Genomic DNA, 19125 nt, shown 5'->3' with positions numbered 1-19125 from the left:
GATGCAACTTGTAGCTCTGTGGTTCTCAGCGTGGACAATTTTGCCCCCCAGGGGGACATTTGACAATGCCTGGGAACATTTTTGGTTGTCACAACTAGGGAGGGAGGGATGCTACTGGCATCTGTGGGTGGAGGCCAGGGATGCTGCTAACCATCCTATAATGCACAGATAGTCCCCACCGTAAAGAAATATCCAGTTTGAAATGTCAGTAGTGCGGAGGTTCAGCTGTTCAAGCTGAACTGCTGTGGGGGATTTAAGAGAAGCAGCTAATGATACTACCTTCTCCATCCTCTCACCTTTAATGAGATTACAAATACAAAATACAAAATAAAATGGATAAGAAGTCTAGGTGAAACAGGTAAGATTCTAACCAAGAGGGCTGATTTCCAATTAGAATCTGAAATACAACCTTAACTGCTTCTCTCAAACATTTAGTGACCACTATCAATCCCGTCTGAAGAGCCAATTGCATTTGTTCCACCTAACATTGATAGTACCTTGCATTCGACGAGTGGGGTAAATTACTTCCATGTTGCAGGAGAAAAATTATGGCCACTTAAACCTGCATCTCTTTACACATTCTACAAAAATCAAACAGATTAATAAGGAAAACAAAGCCACCCATTCCTTGTGCACAGCATAAATAGAAGGCAGAGAAGCATCCTGCAAAATTACAAAACCTAGACACACCAACTTCTACTCCTCCCCACCACATCCCTCCATGTACACAAAGAATGCTGTCAATTAAAGAAACTGCACTTTGCAACAGAAGAGAGTACTCTTAAATTAAGAAACCTAGTGTCTTAATTTATTAACTCCAGACTCTTCCTGCCTGAGCATTTATTGTTGTATGGAGATAGTATACATCTCCATGTAACAATAAATACCCCTTGGAGAAGGTGGTATTGTGTAGTAAGTACGCAAAAAAGACAGCACCCACAAAAAGCTAATGTAAGAAAAAAAGAGAAAATGAGAATCAGAATACTTAAGTTTATGAAAATTCTGTCCCCCAAAAAACAACCACAATGCAGAAGAAGATTGTAACAGAATTTGATTTAAATATTCTTAAATCAGTATTTGCGGATCAGAAAAAAAACTACCTTGAATCAAAAATTCAAAAACTCAGAACTAAATGGACAGAAAAACAGGATAAATATAGGAGTTGACCTAACTTGGGAAAGACATTGAAGAAAAAGTTAGCATCATCTTAGAAATGAAGAATAAGCTATCAGGTACCCAAGGCAGAATATGTTAAACTGAAAATTGAATAATGAACATTGTAGATAGGGTGTCCCCCTTCCTGCTTTCCCAGTTGTCAGTAATTCTTCCACTTTCATCTCTCTAGGCCCCTTCCTCCTTGCCTTGGATGATAACTGGAATTCCTTATCTACTGTCTCTTTACAAATTAATCTTTCATATGAATAATGCATTCCATCAGTTCTAATAAGTGAAGAGCAGTACTTATGAAAAAAAAAATACTGAGCTACAAATTAGTATACAGACAAGGTGCCATGTTATGCATTCCTCAAATCACAACATTTCTGTGTAATCAACCCTCAAAAGTTCATGTCACCCAGCAGTTGGCTTATAAAGCATCATGCACCATAGATGTTAGCCTGCTGGGTAATTACACAAGTGGGTCATTTCAAGGGTGCTGAAGATGTTTATCAGAAGGATTCCGTAGATTGTGAAGTGTGTTAATTTAACTCTACATTGTTGTAGACAAATATTAAACAACTATAAAGCCATCATGAAAATTCTGGTGTTAATGAAGTGGAGCATAACAGTTAAGAAATGAGTGACATTTTAGCTATGGATTCTGTTATACCAAAAAAGCTTTAAACACAGTTTTAGATTTTACTATTATTATTACTAACAGCTAAAGTTAACATTCCAGCAAATGCCCTCCCACCAAAAAAAAAAAAAAAAGAAAACCTAGCAAATAATGCATTCTTTTTCTCCTTTCAAAAAAACAATCATAAATAAGATTATAAGATACTGTTTTGTGTTTATGGGATTTTTTTTGTTGGCGGGAAGGGGCAGGTTTGTTTTTTTAGAGACAGGGTCTCATTCTGTCACCCAGGCTGGAGTGCAATGGCATAATCACAGCTCACCATAACCTTGAACTCCTGGGCTCAAGCAGTCTTCCCACCTCTGTCTCCTGAGTAGCTGAGACTACAGGCATACACCACCACACCCGGCTCATTTTCAAATATTTTGTAGAGATGAGTTCTTGCTAAGTTGCCCAGGCTGGTCTCAAAATTCTGACCTCAAGCAGTCCTCCTGCCTCAGCCTCCCAAAGCACTACGATTATAGGCATGAGCCACCGTGCCTGGCCTATGCTTATGGTATGTTTTAACATAAAAGGAATCCTTCTGTAGGGACCCTGTAGCTTGCACTTTTTACTCAGTGATAGACTTGGAGATGTAGATTGGTACGTATCAGGTAACTCTTCCTTTTAATCCCCTGTAGATGAATTACTGGCTGTTACAATTTTTCATTACAAACATTAGTATACAGCTGTTCATCACAGCATGTCATCTTGTGTATAAAAGTGCATCTCTGTGAAGTAGATAATGATGAGTAGAATTACTAGGTTATAGAGTATGCAGTTCTTGGTTTTAACAAAACCAAAGAACCCCTGCAAAGTAGAACAAAGTATACTTCCGTCAACCATGCATGAAAGAACCAATTTTTTGTACATCCTAACTGAGACTTTAAAATTTTTGGCCAGGAGCAGTGGCTTACGCCTGTAATCCCAGCACTTTGGGAGTCCGAGGTGCATGGATCACCTGAGGTCAGGAGTTCGAGACCAGCCTGGCCAACATGGTGAAACCCCATCTCTACTAAAAATACAAAAATTAGCTGGGTGTGGTGGCGGGCGCCTGTAATCCCAGCTACTCGGGAGGCTGAGACAGGAGGATCGTTTGAACCCGGGAGGCGGAGGTTGCAATGAGCCAAGATCGCACCATTGTACTCCAGCCTGGGCAGCAAGAGTGAAACTCCATCTTAAAAAAAAAAAATTGCCAGTCTGATGCATCTCATTTTAATTTGCATTGCCCCAATTATTAGGGAAATTGAACATCTTTTTATTATTATTATTATTTTCTTAATAGAGATGAGGTCTCACTATGTTGCCCAGGCTGGTTTCAAACTCCTGAGCTCAAGCGATCCTCCCTCCTAGGCCTCCCAAAGTGTTAGGATTATAGGCATGAGCTACCATGCCTGGCTGAAATTGAGCATCTTTACTGACAATTTATTTTGTTCTTTTATGAATTGCTTTATATCCCTTGCCCATTTTATTTTGCTTTCTTTTTAAATTGATATATGCATGTTCTATTTTTCCAGTAGTATCTTTTGTCTGCTGTATATGTCACAAATTCTTCCCATTCTATGGTTGTCTTAATTTTGTGGGGTCATTTGTCAAACAGAATTTTTTTTTTTTTTTTTTTAAGATGGAGTCTCACTCTGTCACCTAGGTTGGAATGCAGTGGCGCAATCTTAGCTCACTGCAACCTCCACCTCCCAGGTTTAAGCAATTCTCCTGCCTCAGCCTCTTGAGTAGCTGGGATTACAGTGCGCACCACCACACCCGCTAATTTTTTTATTTTTGTATTTTGGTGAGGTTGGTCTCGAACTCCTGACCTTGTGATCTGCCCACCTTGGCCTCTCAAAGAGCTGGGATTACAGGCATAAGCCACCGCACCCAGCCAAAACAGAAATTTTTAATTTTAGTGTAGCAAATGTATCAATCTTTTTTTTTCAGTCCCTATTTTTTGTTTCTCTACTGTATTTTCTCATTGTCCTGTAATTACTTATCACTCACCATATAAATATTTGTACCATTACAAAGCTGCATTTAGAAGATGCTCCAAGGACTTGAAGTTAGATTTCCTTTTCAGGACTTTAATATGATTTTTGAACATTATAATCAGAATGGTTAGGAATGAAACTTTATCCCTCATTGCAACTCTAATTTGGATAATAGTACTGTAAACTTGGGCTTCTTTTATGAAGAGATTCTTTAAAAATTTTTCTTAGTTATTTACTATGGGAATGTGGCAAATTATTCCAGAACTATAGGGAACTAAAATGAATAAGCAGATATGATCTCTGGTCCTCAAAAGGCTTAGAATTTAATTGAGGAGACAAATAATGGACACGAAGCCATTCCAGAATACTCTAGGGTAAATCAAGTGGTCCTGAGAAGTTCTAGAGGAATTCAGGGGCAAAAAAAAGTAGCAATGTGCATATGTGGAAGTGTTTAAGGAAGGGGTAAGGTCTGGAAGCAAAGAGACCATGGAGGAGACTTTGAACTTATCCAGACAAGGAGTGATAAAGGCACAGATTTTGGGGGAAATGAAAGATTACATGATGGCTCACACCTGTAATCCCAACTCTTTGGGAGGCTGATGTGGGAGGATCATTTGAGGCCAGGCCAGGAGTTTGAGACCAGCCTGGGCATCATAGTGAGACCCTATCTCTACAAAAAAACCTAAAAATTAGCCAGGAGTGGTGATACGCACCTTTAGTCTGAGCTACTCAGGAGACTGAGGCAGAAGGATCACTTGTACCCAGGAGTTCAAGGCTGCAGTGAGCCTAGGATTACACCACTGTACTCCAGCCTGGGTGAGGGAGCAAAACCATGTCTCTCAAAAAAAGAAAGAAAGAAAGATGACTGGCAAATAGTAAAAATCACTAACAAATAAGTTGTTCAATAAGAAAAGAGGTTGGTCTTTTTGTTCGAAAAACAAAAATACTCATTTTGACTTAAACGTAAACTGGTTGTTTTGTTTTCAGTGATTTCGAAGCATGATTGAAGATTAGTATAATTCTATCTTCTTGGGTAGACCAGTTCTTTTAGACCTGGTGGGTTTTTGCACTTAACTTTTAAAATCAATCATTTATTAAAGCTGTGTTTTTAATAAATAAAAATTATTTGAAACACCTTATAGTTGTGCCTGCGTTAGTTGGCTTATTCAGTAACTTAGGCAATCTTCCACTTTTACTGAAATGATTAATATCAGTTTACCGAAAGTCATTTCATCCTTTCCTTGCAGGCATCTGGCTATTCTTGGTGCAGGGCTGATGGGAGCAGGCATCGCCCAAGTCTCTGTGGATAAGGGGCTAAAGACTATACTTAAAGATGCCACCCTCACTGCGCTAGACCGAGGACAGCAACAAGTGTTCAGAGGGTAAGCCTGCTCTCTTTGCAAGAGTTAGAATGTCCTTTGTTTCTTGGTTGGTTGTTTTTTGTGGTGGCTTTGTGGGTTTTTTTGTTTGTTTGTTTTTGTCATCATGGATTCCTTTTTCCTGAACATAATGAGTTCTAGATACTCCGTAGTGAAGCCAAGTTTCTTTTGATTTTTAGAAATGCCAATTCCTTCTTTGACTTCGTTTTGTTATAGATATTATAGACAATTAACATCCTTGGAGTCTGTAGTCTTTGAATACAGAAGGGAAAATCTTATCTAGTAGATACTTGTTAATGCCATTTTACACTTTAGTATCAGGCCTGCGGATTTTGATATAGTTTGCGGTAATTGCTCTATTGTTAAGGATTATTGAAACAGCATGACTGTCTCTGTTGAGAAGACTGAGTGAGGTTAGGATGTAAGGAAATGGGCGGTTACTGCAGAGGGAAGGCAGGGCCCGGGATCAGGACTCTTGAGCCTTGTATTTCCTGACTGGCATTACAGAGAGAAGCCGTGAACTGATTCCTCCACAGTGTCTGGGGCTTTACAGACTATCTCCATCTTACCTCTGAATTAATAAAGGGGGAATATTATTCCCCTTCCTCACCACCTGCCTCTCTCACCACCACACACATACTGCCTGTTTTGCAGAGGGGAAGATGGAGCAGCAGCTTGGCCAAATGGAGGGTTGGTTTGATCAGTTTTCTGCTCACATTTAATGGACAAGCTGGCTGCACTTAAACCATCCTGCATGTGACTTTTAGCTGAGTGAGCTTTTTTGTTTCTTAAATGGATTAGATAGCTTAAGCATGTTGTTATCCCTTTTCTGCAGAGAAGCTCACATATTGCTGCCATAATGCTAACCAGGACCTGGCAGGTTTCATCGTGTTGGCAGATTATTGTAAGATAACAAGTTGTAGTAGAAGATTCTGACCAAAAAAATGACACGTGCTAGATAGCAGCAGTGCCCTGAAACTAGCATGCAAGCATCCCAAACAGCATTCCATACCATCACCAAAGTAAGAAATTGTTGCTCTAACATAGTTTCCTCCCCCAATCTCTCTTGAATAGTGTCCTGGGTTCCCCTTTTTGTCTTAGAAACATCAGGTTCTGGCAAGTGCCGCTCACCACACTGCTGACTTGGGACATAATAGTTCCTGTCCTCTCTTGGGAATAGTTTAATCAGGCATTAGAAGTAGAGCAACTGATAATGTTTTGAATGCTGACAAGTATCTTATTTGCTGACTGCTGTCATGATTGTCAAAAACAAAAGGTTTGAGCCCATACTTTTAAGACCTTATTTGATGTTTTTGTTTCTTTTGAGACAGAGTCTCACTCTGTTGCCCAGGCTGGAGCACAATGGTGCAATCTTGGCTCACTGCAACCTCCGCCTCCTGGGTTCAAGCGATTCTCATGCCTCAGCCTCACGAATAGCTGAGACTACAGGCATGCGCCACCACGCACAGCTGATTTTTGTTTTTCTTCTAGAGACAGGATTTCACCATGTTGGCCAGGCTGGTCTTGAACTCCTGGCCTCAAGTGATCCGCCCACTGCAGCCTCCCAAAATGCTGGGATTACAGGTGTAAGCCACCATGCCCGGCCCGTAAGACCTTCTTTGAATACTCCTTTGTATTTATCTCGTGGCCTTAATTTTGCTTTTGGTTAAGGAAATTAGTGAGTGGGGTTTAGCTTCATTCTTCATTTAGAGGAAAACTCTAGGCGATTTATTCTGAAAGTGTGGTCAGATGGAATCTAAGAGAACCTGTTTCCCTTGGCAACGAAAAATAATCAGTTAAATGTCTGAATAACAGGAATCCTTTTCTGCTCGCTATGGGAAAAAAGAAACCTTGAGTTAATATTTTATGTAATCAGTGCAATGTGCTACTAGGTAATGAGTGGGAAGTAGATGGACAATATAGGAAATAATGCTTGGTCTCCATTCTTTAGAAGATTACAACTACAGGCCGGGCACAGTGGCTCACGCCTGTAATCCCAGCATTTTGGGAGGCCAAGGCAGATGGAACACGAGGTCAGGAGTTCAAGACCAGCCTGGCCAAGATGGTGAAACCCCATCTCTACAAAAAAAATAAAATAAATAAATAAATATTAGCCGTGCATGGTGGTGGGCGCCTGTAATCCCAGCTACTCGGGAGGCTGAAGCAGAGAATTGCTTGAACCCAGGAGACAGAGGTTGCAGTGAGCCGAGATCGCGCCACTGTGCTCCAGCCTAGGCAACAGAGCAAGACTCCGTCTCAAAAAAAAAAGAAAAGATTACAACTACAGAATAACATAAAATTATATATTTGCGATAAGCAAATATAAAACCATGTGGTCTCAGACACACTTTGGCTGCTTCCCCTGTCATAGGTAGAGAATTACCAGAACTGCTCTTTTGTTTTGCCATTCTAGTATTCATGTTATTTACTCCTCTTGGCAAATTTAACTGGTTTAAGAGTGATTCGTTTATGTAAGTTGGGCATTTGGAGGCATTCTATGGTAGAAAGAATGTGTACTTGGGAGTTAACATGTCTTTGAATGCTAGCACCCTCCCTTATCAAGCTATTTGACCATAGGTCCCTCTGAGACTCTTTAAACAACTTGAAAGTCCCCCTCAAAATGGGGGTAATAGAACAACTACCTCACAGAGTTGGTGAAAAACACATGTGTGTGCTCTGGCCCATGGACATTCAATAAACGTTAGTTTCCTTTTCTTCCCAGCTAACTAGGAATGTGTTTTTTCTAGATTGAATGATAAAGTGAAGAAGAAAGCTCTAACATCATTCGAAAGGGATTCCATCTTCAGCAACTTGACTGGGCAGCTTGATTACCAAGGTTTTGAAAAGGCTGACATGGTGATTGAAGCTGTGTTTGAGGACCTTAGTCTTAAGCACAGAGTGCTAAAGGAGGTAGAAGCGGTAAGCAAGGGGCTGTTGTACTTGAATCCTAGTATAGTGAACAGAAAACACACAGATTTTTTTTTTTTTAAAGGAGCTATAGGAAATTCACGATTGCTTTTATAAAAAGGACTATTCAAAGGCTGGGCGTGGTGGCTCAGGCCTGTAATCCCAGCAGTTTGGGAGGCTGAGGTGGGCGGATCACGTGGTCAGGAGTTCGAGACCAGACTGGCCAATATGGTGAAACCCCATCTCTACTAAAAAATACAAAAATTAGCTGGGCATGGTGGCATGCACCTGTAGTCCCAGCTGTTCGGGAGGCTGAAGCAGGAGAATTGCTGGAACCTGGGGGCAGAGGTTGCAGTAAGCCAAGATCATGCCACTGCACTCCAGCCTAGGTGACAGAGTGAGACTCCATCTCCAAAATAAAAAAGGACTTTTCGTTATCAAACGTTAAGTTTTTATGTGTGCTTATGCACACTGCATATGTTATAAAGGTCAAATCTAAATTCTAAAGGAAGAAAATTAGGGTTTGTTCACCTTATTCATGTAGGAGCTCTGTCACCCAAACATAGAGATAACCTCATGGAGTATAGCCAGATGCTTTGAGATTTTTTGGTTAGCCGAAAGCCATAAACAAACCTCTTCAGGTCTAAGGCTGCAAAGGAAATAGGGGAAGACAGTTCGTCCAGATGCTTGTTCTGTGGAAATGCTGCTTTGGCCCAGCTCCCAAATGTTCTCCATAGCCACTCCTTGAGATGGGCTGACATGAATAAAACAAGTACTTGAAGTGGGGAGTAGGAAGAGTGAGCCCCAAGAAGGAGTAATAGCAGTAATTCAGGCATGAGGTAGGACCAAGGCCTAAGCTAGTCTACAGTTGGATAAACAGGATGTGGGTTACTAAAAGGTGAACATGAAATGATTGACTTGGCAACATACTGGATATAATGAGCAGTGAGCTCATTACAAAAAATAAGAGTACCACAGAGCAAGACTCCGTCTCAAAATAAACAAACATTATCTTCTCTTATTGCCCATAGAGCTAACAAAACCCATTCATTGGACAATCTTCCACAGGCATGATCTCTAGACCACCCCGTTTCGGTTGTCCTCTCTAGTATCTTCCTCATGTCTCGGTGTTCTACTGCTGTGTTTACAACTATCTTTTCACAATTCTGCAATCTGAGCAGGGCTCTGCAGAGACAATGGTGCTTAAGTCCATTGATTTCAAGGCTGGGGTCACTCCTGGGCTGCATTCCGCAGGAAGCTCAGTTGGGGCACCTCATTGCTTCCCCTACAGCTCTCATGGCCTGTCCTCACTTAGTTGTCTCACCAGAACTTCTTTGTAGTGTGGCTGCAGGCTTCCAAGAGAACAAAAGCAGAAGTCACTGAGCTTCCTAAGTTTATTGTCAGGAAGAAAAAAGATAAATAATTTAAAAAATAAAAAAAGAGGCTGCTGGGCCTCACAGGGCTAGGTAGGCCTGGGACTGGCAGGATGACTTCTGCTGCATTCTGTTGATAAAAACAAGTCACAAGACCAGCCCAGATTCAAGAAGAAGGGGAACAGACTCTACTTCTAGCTCAGAGAAAAGACATACATGTCCAAGGAAGGGAAGAATGTTTGCCAGCCGGCTTTGGAGACATTAGTTTGCTCTTCAGAAAGGATTTCACCACCAGCATTAGACACTATATTACTAAGGAAGTAACCTGACACTATGTAAGCTTTCTGACAGTCATGCTGTACTGTCAATTCATTCCACTTTTGTTTTGTTTTTTTGTTTGTTTTTAGAGACAGGGTCTCACTCTGTCACCCAGACCGGAGTGCAGTGGCATGATCACAGCTCACTGTAACCTTGAACTCCTGGGCTCAAGCGAGCCTCTCACTTCAGCCTCCTGAGTAACTAGGGCTATGAGTATGTGCCACCATGCCTGGCTAATTTTTTAAAGTTATTTTTTGTAAGGCCGGGCGCTGTGGCTCACACCTGTAATCCCAGCACTTTGGGATGCCGAGGTGGGTGGATCACGAGGTCAGGAGTTCAAGACCAGCCTGGCCAAGATGATGAAACCCCGTCTTTACTAAAAACTACAAAAAAATTAGCCAGGCACGGTGGTAGGCACCTGTAATCCCAGCTACTCGGCAGGCTGAGGCAGGAGAATCGCTTGAACCCAGGTGGCAAAGCTTGCAGTGAGCTGAGATTGTGCCACTGCACTCCAGCCTGGGCAAAAAAGTGAGACTGTCTCAAAAAAAAAAAAAAAAAAAAATTATATAGATATAGGGTCTCACTATGATGCCGAGGTTGGTCTTGAACTCCTGGCCTCAAGCAATCCTCCATCCTTGGCCTCCTGAAGTGTTGGGATTATAGTTGTTTAGCTACCATGCCCACCCCCCACTCTTGATTAACTAAAATCATGGGATCTTTATCACAAATACTGCCAAGCCAGGTCTTGTCCTTCAAGTACCTATACAGTTCTTTTCTTTCCTTTTTTTTTTTTTTAAATCTTAAGGCAGTACTTTGATTGCATTATAATCTTATTTTGTACTCAGCTTTTCAGTGTGTTGAATGTGTCTTCCTCCTTGATTCTCATCTCTGTTAGGATTCTGCCTGTTCCAGATTTGCACACATTTAACAGGTGTCCCTTCCACGTTTCTCATCCAACCATCTGAATAAAAACATGAATAACTGGGAGGCGGAGGTTACAGTGAGCCTAGATTGCACCACTACACTCCAGCCTGGGCAACAGAGCGAGACTCTGTCTTTAAAAAAAAAAAAAAAAAAAAAAAAAAAAAAAAAAACATGAAAAACTTGGGATCGTGGCCAGAATGCTGAGACAATCTGCATTAGAGACTATTCTCCAGGTGGATAAAGCTAATAGTTAATAGTATTTGTGCACTGTAGCTGTAATTATAGTGGTATGCCATTTTTTAGTAACACACTGTATAAAATGAGACAAGCATGCACATTTTGGCTTGTTCTTACAAAGGTGAAGCTGGGGAGTATTTCATAGGCTTCCAGACTCCAGAGCAGATCCAAACAAAAGAGGAGTTGACACCCATGCTGGGTGTTGAATGAATTGCGATTCAAGGCGTCTTTTCAGTGTTGTTCTAAGCTGTTTTATTGACCCAACTGCTAAGATGTAGTCTCCAGGTCAGGATAAGGTGACCTTATGATGGGCCATAACTAGAGGAAGGCAGAATGGGAGAAGGAACAAGGTCAACATATTCCCCAACACAAAAGCCCCTAGGTGATCCATCAATGTCTGGGTGACTGACATCTACTGTCTGAGCAGTTGGGGGGTGAGAGAGTGGGCTGGGCCCAGGTGTCATTCATTAGCTTTGCTGTGGCCTCTAATCATCTCCCAGGCCTACCTGACACATTGTTAAATGCTTTTCCCCTGCAGGTGATTCCAGATCACTGTGTCTTTGCCAGTAACACATCTGCTCTCCCAATCAGTGAAATTGCTGCTGTCAGCAAAAGACCTGAGAAGGTAAACTCGGAACAGAGAAAAACCCTGAGATGTTTTATTGCTTCAGATTCACTGATAAAGGCTTACAGCTTGAGTACAGAAGAGACAGGTCTGGGTTACGGAGTGGATGCAGGTGGTTCCTAAACACTGGACGCAATAAATGCTAATACCATGACTAGTGTGAGATGCAGGAATAAGTACAACAAAAAATATGCTTTTCAAGGATCCCAAATGAGCATTATTTTTCAGGTTCAGGATATAAAGCCCACCTGTATCCTACAATTAGGCACTGAGGGATAGGCCTTAAGAAAGGATGCTCCAAAATACCAGTTTGGCTACAGAGCAGAATCAGTGACTGTTTAGAACAGGTTTGGTTCCACCTCCAGATCAGGGAATGGCAGGAATGGTGGGATGTGTCTGCCTGTGGGTTTGCTTACACCTTCTACCCCAGGACATGAAAGGGCTGGGTATAGAAGCACTTTCTGTGAGTATTTGGAATGATGCCCAGAAATTTATTTTTGCTCTCAACCAGAGTAGTTAAGGGGAAGTGAAATCATTCAAAGAGAAGTAAAACAACTCACTTCTCTGGAGGATACCAGTTAGCCTCTGCTAACCAGAACCAGCCGAAGGTAGGCAGGAATTATAAAAGAACTTTAAGCAGCTGAAAGTGTTAATACAAATTCTATGTACTGAAAACACAAAAGCCTATTTATTCCTACTCTTCTAGCTTGCTAGGTAATCTAGTTTCCTAGCACACAGCAGATGAGAAGTGATGCACGGACCTGACAGAGGCAGGCTCAATGATGGCAGGATAAAGGTCACAGGGAGAAGTGGCAGCCGATAGTCTATAGATGGACAGTCTGGCCGTGTCATATCACTCAAGACATCTGTGTGGCATCTAAAATCAGTACAGGCGATGCCGTTGCTGTTCATTTGATGCTAACCTCTCCCCGCCATCGGAGCAGAGCAAGCATCACACTTTGCAGCTCTGGCCTCCAAGTATCTAGGATAGCTTTTCTCACCTGCTTGCCTTTTGTCATTCATTTAAAAGTAAGGCAAAAAAGGCAAAATAGGGTGACCAACCATCTTGGTTTGCCTGGGACCAAGGAACACAGAACCCTCAGTGCCACAACTGGGAAATCCCCAGCCATCCAGGACGCATTGGTCATCTTTGGCACAACTTTCTGAGTGATGTAAATGTATTTGGCTTGGGGTAGTGATTATATGAATGTATATACAGTTGTCAAAACTCATCGATGTGAACACTTTAAGATCTGTGCATTTTATTATATAGAATTCTATGTCAATAAAGGCTAATTCCTTTTGCTCAGGAGTACTGAGTCTGAATCAGGTCCTAAGTATTTCAGATGTTAAGTAAAAGAACACTTTAGGGGTTAGAAACAACTTTTGGATTGATAAGTTTACATAACATTTAATTGATCTGTGTATTACATAGTGGCATTGGAGACAGACCTGTGATGGAATCCCACCCCGTCATATGCTGACTGACTCTGAACTAACCTCTTGATACCTTTTTTCCTCATCTAGATAATTAGGCTGACCAGTTCACAGGGTTGTAATGGATTAAATGTAAGGAATAAATGGTAAATGTATTGAAGAGCAGGTAGATAATAAGCAGCCAAAAATTATAGATATTACTTGTTGTACCTTATAGCTAAGGTGAGAGGGAGAAAGCAAAACTATAAATTAATGAATTAGACTTCTTTCACCACAGTTCTGTGGGGAAGACCATGTAACCGTTAGCTCAATGAGGGGGTTCTCTGAAACCTTAGCACGCATCAGAATCACCAGGAGGGATTATTAAAACAAATCTGGGCCCCATCCATGGAGTTTCTGATTCAGCAGGGCTGGGCTAGGCCTGAGAATGTGCAGGCCTAACGCTCCCAGGTGACGACGGTGCTTGTTGGGTCCGGGTACTACACTTGGAGAACTGCTGGTTTAATGAGTCTTAAGTGCATCTGATTGTTGAGGAGTGCTAGTTAAACCTAGTATCCTGGTGGTGAGAACCATCTGTGTAAAATGCAAATACATCTCTGACAGCCCAACACGTTAATTCTTCTGCCTGCCCTACCCCCCGCAAAAAAACTGGATCCTCTTATCTAAACCATCAGTATCATTAATATAAGTGGAACCTTCATCCGTCATTCCCCAATAAATCTAGTTTGGCCTCGAGCTGTGGTTTTCGCACTGATTATTGGGAGGATCAGATGTCTGTAGTGAAAAACCTTAGAAGCAAATGGAAGAGGAGGATTCCAATGTGCTCTCCCTAAACATACTAAACTTTTATCAAAGACCCATGGAACCAAACCACTCAGCTATGTCAAGCAGTATTCCTGTATCACAGCCACCTTCCTTTCTAGTGTTTTCCTAGCAGAGAAGGAATGCTCTCAGGTTCCTCATCCGCATTCTCCAATCTGTTGGCTTTTGGTTCCCCTTGCCAGGTGATTGGCATGCACTACTTCTCTCCCGTCGACAAGATGCAGCTACTGGAGATTATCACGACCGAGAAAACTTCCAAAGACACCAGTGCTTCAGCTGTAGCAGTTGGTCTCAAGCAGGGGAAGGTCATCATTGTGGTTAAGGTAAGGGGCTGTATAACAGAGCTGCAGAGTTTGAAAAGTTCTAATAAGACTCCTTTTACCTCCAGGCTTGTTTATAAATATTCTGGGGCAAATGACCAGATTTTGATATGACTTTGTCTCCAGGATGGACGGTGGTATTGACTGTCCCACTGAGTCAAGGTGGGAGTGGGGAGTATCTAGGATGTGGCAGGGTTCTCCCAGCCATCCCAGACCTTGAAGGTGACCATGAAACTATCTGCTGTACTGTTTGATTCAAGCCAGGCTACCCCTAGTATGGCTTCCCCTGCAATTTCATTTTTAAGGATTCTGATTGAGATTTTAAGTCACCTTAAGTTTTACAGTGACTTTCAAATAACTTCGAAGTGGCCCTGGGAAAGGTAGAGTGTCTCAGACTCAGTTCCAGCAACATGGCCAGTGAGCTCATGTTCTCTCCCTTGGCAGGATGGACCTGGCTTCTATACTACCAGGTGTCTTGCGCCCATGATGTCTGAAGTCATCCGAATCCTCCAGGTTGGTATTGCTCTCCAGAGTGTTTGAGGCATCTTCCACTCCTTCAGTCACTCTAAAACTCATAATGTCAAGATAAGGACTAAGCTTCCTTCTGATACACCAACTCCTGCTCTTGTCTAGGAAGGTCCCTGGTGCCCTCTCTCTGCACAGCAGTTGGAAGTTGGGCTCATACTGCACTGAAAGGGGCAGAGCTTTCCCTCTGCCCTGCAGCCTCCTCACTGTTCCAGCAAGCTAAAGGCGCCCCACCCCCCAGCATGTCTTCTGTGCTGTTTCTGCACCTCTCTGAGGCAGGGACCATCCAGAACAGGGCCTGCTTAGTTCAACTGGTGCTGCACCTGTTTCTGCAGCACACAGACCCCTCCAGTAGCCATCGAGGTCATTCTGGCAGAAAAGGAGAGGGATCCTCCTCGCTGGGCACTTACCCAGACTTGGGGATCACAAGGCTCTGGGTGCTGCTCTTTGATGATGTTTCTTCTGTTGGTCATGACACACTCAGCCGTCTGTCATGGAATCTCATTATTGAGATTCAGAAATGCAAACAAGAAGAAAATGAAGAATTTAGTTGTCTCTAAATGTCCTTAAAGTGCTGTAGATTAGAGAAGGCTCAGACTTTCTACTTGTGGCCCCAAACTTCTTTGTGCTTCCCTGAATGAAATAGCACCAGTCCTGGGCCTGGTCAGGTGACACTCAGAAGTGGGTTTTACACAAGGCAGTGTTTGGAGCCAGTGCAGGGAGCCCTTTGGGGGGATTTGGGCTGCCCTTCCCCTGAGGTCCCTGCTTCGCTTCCTGTTCAGGAAGGAGTTGACCCGAAGAAGCTGGATTCCCTGACCACAAGCTTTGGCTTTCCCGTGGGTGCCGCCACACTGGTGGATGAAGTTGGTGTGGATGTAGCGAAACATGTGGCGGAAGATCTGGGCAAAGTCTTTGGGGAGCGGTTTGGAGGTGGAAACCCAGAACTGCTGACACAGATGGTGTCCAAGGGCTTCCTAGGTGAGTAGCCTCAAGGAGACACAACTAGCACCATTAGTTACAAAGTTCTGAGCGGTTCCTGAGACCAAAGAGTTACAGATGCCCTCGCGGAAGAAAGTTTTCTAAACACAGAGCCCTTGTCATTGGAGATTTCAAAAATGATTTCATGAGTCAGGTGCGGTAACAACCACTTATGGTCTTAGCTGCTTAGGAGGCTGAGGCGGGAGGATCGCTTGAGCCCAGGAGTTTGAGGCCAGCGTGGGCAACATGGCGAGGCCCCTAATCTTTAAAAAAAAAAGATGTCATGTGAACCTTCTAAGGGCTAGGACTACAGATTATGGACAAAAGGCAGAGTTCTACCCTTCTGGGGCTCTAGCATCACCTGGTCCAAGTTATGCCAGATGGACAAGCATTTTTATGCCCCAGAGACGAAATCTGCGATAGTGCAGAAGCAAGCTCTGCATCCGGGCTTTACCATGTTGTCTGGCCACCTGTGAGGAGAAAGCATAAGCTCATCATACACAGTATACAGTTGAGGCCCACAGAGAGGTGACTTTCTCTCTCGGCAAAATAGCAAAATCAGCATTACAACTTGGGTGTCCAAGTGCCTGGTGTTGCATATGGGGATGTTAAAACTCACCCAGGTGGCCTTTCTCATCCAGGTACACAGATGCCCAAGCTCCAGGTCACAAGATCTTTCTTTCCTGCCCACTCTTCTGACAAAGACTAATTTGCTAGGGTTAGCTAGACACACAAATTCAGGAATTCAGAAGAGGCCAGAGCTTTATAATAGACCAACAGAGACAAGAATTCTCAGGCCAGGGGGTTTTTTTGTTTTTTGGTTTTTTTTGAGACAGTCTCACACTGTCGCCCAGGCTGGAGTACAGTGGCATGATCTCGTCTCACTGCAACCTCCACCTCCCAGGTTCAAGCAATTCTCCTGCCTCAGCCTCCCGAGTAGCCAGGATTACAGGCGCCTACCACTACGCCTGGCTAATTTTTGTATTTTTAGTAGAGGCAGGGTTTCACCATGTTGGCCAGGCCAGTCTCAAACTCCTGACCTCAAATGATCACTCACCTCGGCCTCCCAAAGTGCTGGGATTACAGGCGTGAACCACCACGCCTGGCCAGGCCAGGGTTCTGAGAACAAATAGTAACACTCCCTTTTCTTGCCTCTTTTAGGTCGCAAGTCTGGGAAGGGCTTTTACATCTATCAGGAGGGTGTGAAGAGGAAGGATTTGAATTCTGACATGGATAGTATTTTAGCGAGTCTGAAGCTGCCTCCTAAGTCTGAAGTGTAAGTCCATTTGAGTAGCTAATGCCTGGAAATTGACTTTCTCTGACAGCCCAAAGCTTCCCAGCCCCTCCTCCATTTTCTTTTTTTTTTTTTTTAAATACTTTAAGTCCTGGGATACATGTGCAGGTTTACACGTGTATACATAGGTATACACGTGCCATGGTGCACTCTTCCATTTTCTTTATGACCACCACACCTGAACAGGAGGACCACTCCTGATGCTGGCACAGTGCTTTCCAAGTGGAAGTCCCTCGCACATGCTGCCTTGGTCTCTGCCTGGCATCGAGGTGAGAACCAGGCCACGTCTGGTGAAGGCCCTCCCCTGCTCCAGCCTTCTCTGGCAAGGTCTCAGAGAGCCGCTGGAAGGACAGATTCTCCTTGGCCCCTTCACCCTCCCAGATCTTTATTATCATTTGTGAGCAGCTGACTCTTGCTGATGTCAAAGAGATACTGATTATCTTCTCGGCACCAGGCCCTCTTCCAGGTGCTCAGTTTCATGTTAATTAGGGCAAGTTACTCTCCACTTTTTCCATGGGAAAGTTTGGCTCACCCAGGCAGCATCTTCTCTGAGGGTCAGCACCAACCGGCCCACAGAGCTCCCCATGCACCCATCCTGACTTCCATCCTGCATCTGCGGCTCTGGCTTTCCTCCTCTTTTCCTCCTCTTCTACCTAAACATCTCTTTCTGTTGGCAGCTCATCAGACGAAGACATCCAGTTCCGCCTGGTGACAAGATTTGTGAATGAGGCAGTCATGTGTCTGCAAGAGGGGATCTTGGCCACACCTGCAGAGGGAGACATTGGAGCCGTCTTTGGGCTCGGCTTCCCGCCTTGTCTTGGAGGTTGGTCTCGCAGGTTGGGAAGGTAGCTCACTTTAGCCTGGAGCCCGTGTTGCATCTCCTTCAACGAAGTCCTCTTTCTCTATTCAGGGCCTTTCCGCTTTGTGGATCTGTATGGCGCCCAGAAGATAGTGGACCGGCTCAAGAAGTATGAAGCTGCCTATGGAAAACAGTTCACCCCATGCCAGCTGCTAGCTGACCACGCTAACAGCCCTAACAAGAAGTTCTACCAGTGAGCAGGCCTCATGCCTCGCTCAGTCAGTGCACTAACCCCAGCTGCCGGAAGTGCTGGTTCTCCAGCAGAGTGGTGTCTAGATTTATCAGAGTAACAAGAAGAAGACAAACTCCGGCACTGGGTTTGCTCCCTGATTAAAGTGCCTTCAGCCAAGACCATCTCTCCCTGATGGTGAAGTGTGACTGTGAATTAGTTTGCACTTCCTGTTGGAAGGTAGAGCCCACTGTGCTCATTATATAAGCCCCGAGGCCTAGAGTGGCAGCCAAGAGCCATCTGGAGCCACCTCTCTGCCTGTTCCTCCCAAGAGGCCAGGGTGGCCAGGGGTGGTGAGTACAATTCTGCACCCAGCCAAATACATAACAATAAAAACCAAACTCTGTGTCAGTGTCTTTGCCCTACTGGTTTAAACGCCTCCTTCAAAAAGCAATCTGGAAGAAAGCCCTGTGCTTTGGGGGTAAGAATGTGTGTGCAGAATTCTAGGCAGCACCTTGGGAAGGGACTGGGATGAGAGAAAGTGGGACCTGGTGGGCTCAACCACACACACCTGTCTGTGTAGATGCTTTGCCTGGGCTTCTCACCACGGTGTACCGGGATATTACAGCTCTTTCCCTAGCCTGGATTTCCTCATTGTGTGATCTTACCCATTTCTTTTCTGGGTGTACCTCATTCATAGGTGCTTCTTGGGATGGTTGTGGGAATGTTGGCGCTAAGCAGAGGCGCTGATATCTCCCTTGATGTTCAGTGATCCTGCACATCGGGGCTGCCCCAGAAATGCCTGTGCGGTAATCAGGCAGCACGGGAGCGGCATGAGGAGTGCTGACCCCCACAGCACCTGCACTCCCCCAAAGCTTCAGCCCCTCCCCACCCCACCCCACCCCCTGGGGTGGAAAGTTCCTACGGAAGCAGTGCCCAGTCTGGGTAAACAGCGCTGGGGCTAACTGGGTCTGGCAGAAGGATCCACGCTGAGTGTGTGTGGAATCGTAACTCCAGTCCCATCACATTCTGCATTCTAAACTGTCAGATATTACCAGTTACTCCTGCCTCTGCTCCAGTTGTACTTCAAATATGTCCCTGGTCCCAGCTCTGTAGCTGGGACTGGCAGGCAGAGAGATCAGCTC

At 44.0% G+C, this 19125-nt stretch overlaps 1 protein-coding gene across 1 annotated transcript in view; it reads left to right on the top strand.

Annotated features, from left to right (window-relative positions):
- HADHA (hydroxyacyl-CoA dehydrogenase trifunctional multienzyme complex subunit alpha) overlaps positions 1 to 18392 on the top strand; it is a 54584-nt gene extending 36192 nt beyond the window's left edge. The window contains exons 12-20 of the mRNA XM_003270602.4: positions 5061 to 5195; positions 7940 to 8111; positions 11490 to 11576; positions 14018 to 14158; positions 14600 to 14668; positions 15463 to 15658; positions 16820 to 16934; positions 17630 to 17775; positions 17863 to 18392. Coding sequence (XP_003270650.1) covers positions 5061 to 5195; positions 7940 to 8111; positions 11490 to 11576; positions 14018 to 14158; positions 14600 to 14668; positions 15463 to 15658; positions 16820 to 16934; positions 17630 to 17775; positions 17863 to 18008 — 1207 coding nt within the window. The 3' untranslated portion in view covers positions 18009 to 18392. The remainder of the gene's footprint in view (positions 1 to 5060; positions 5196 to 7939; positions 8112 to 11489; positions 11577 to 14017; positions 14159 to 14599; positions 14669 to 15462; positions 15659 to 16819; positions 16935 to 17629; positions 17776 to 17862) is intronic.
- Positions 18393 to 19125: the final 733 nt, after the last annotated feature.

The sequence above is a fragment of the Nomascus leucogenys genome, chromosome 19 (genome assembly GCF_006542625.1).
Source record: "Nomascus leucogenys isolate Asia chromosome 19, Asia_NLE_v1, whole genome shotgun sequence".
NCBI classification, from domain to species: Eukaryota; Metazoa; Chordata; class Mammalia; order Primates; family Hylobatidae; genus Nomascus; species Nomascus leucogenys.
The sequence above is the reverse complement of the archived record's forward strand: the minus strand, read 5'-3'. Positions and strand labels throughout refer to the sequence as shown.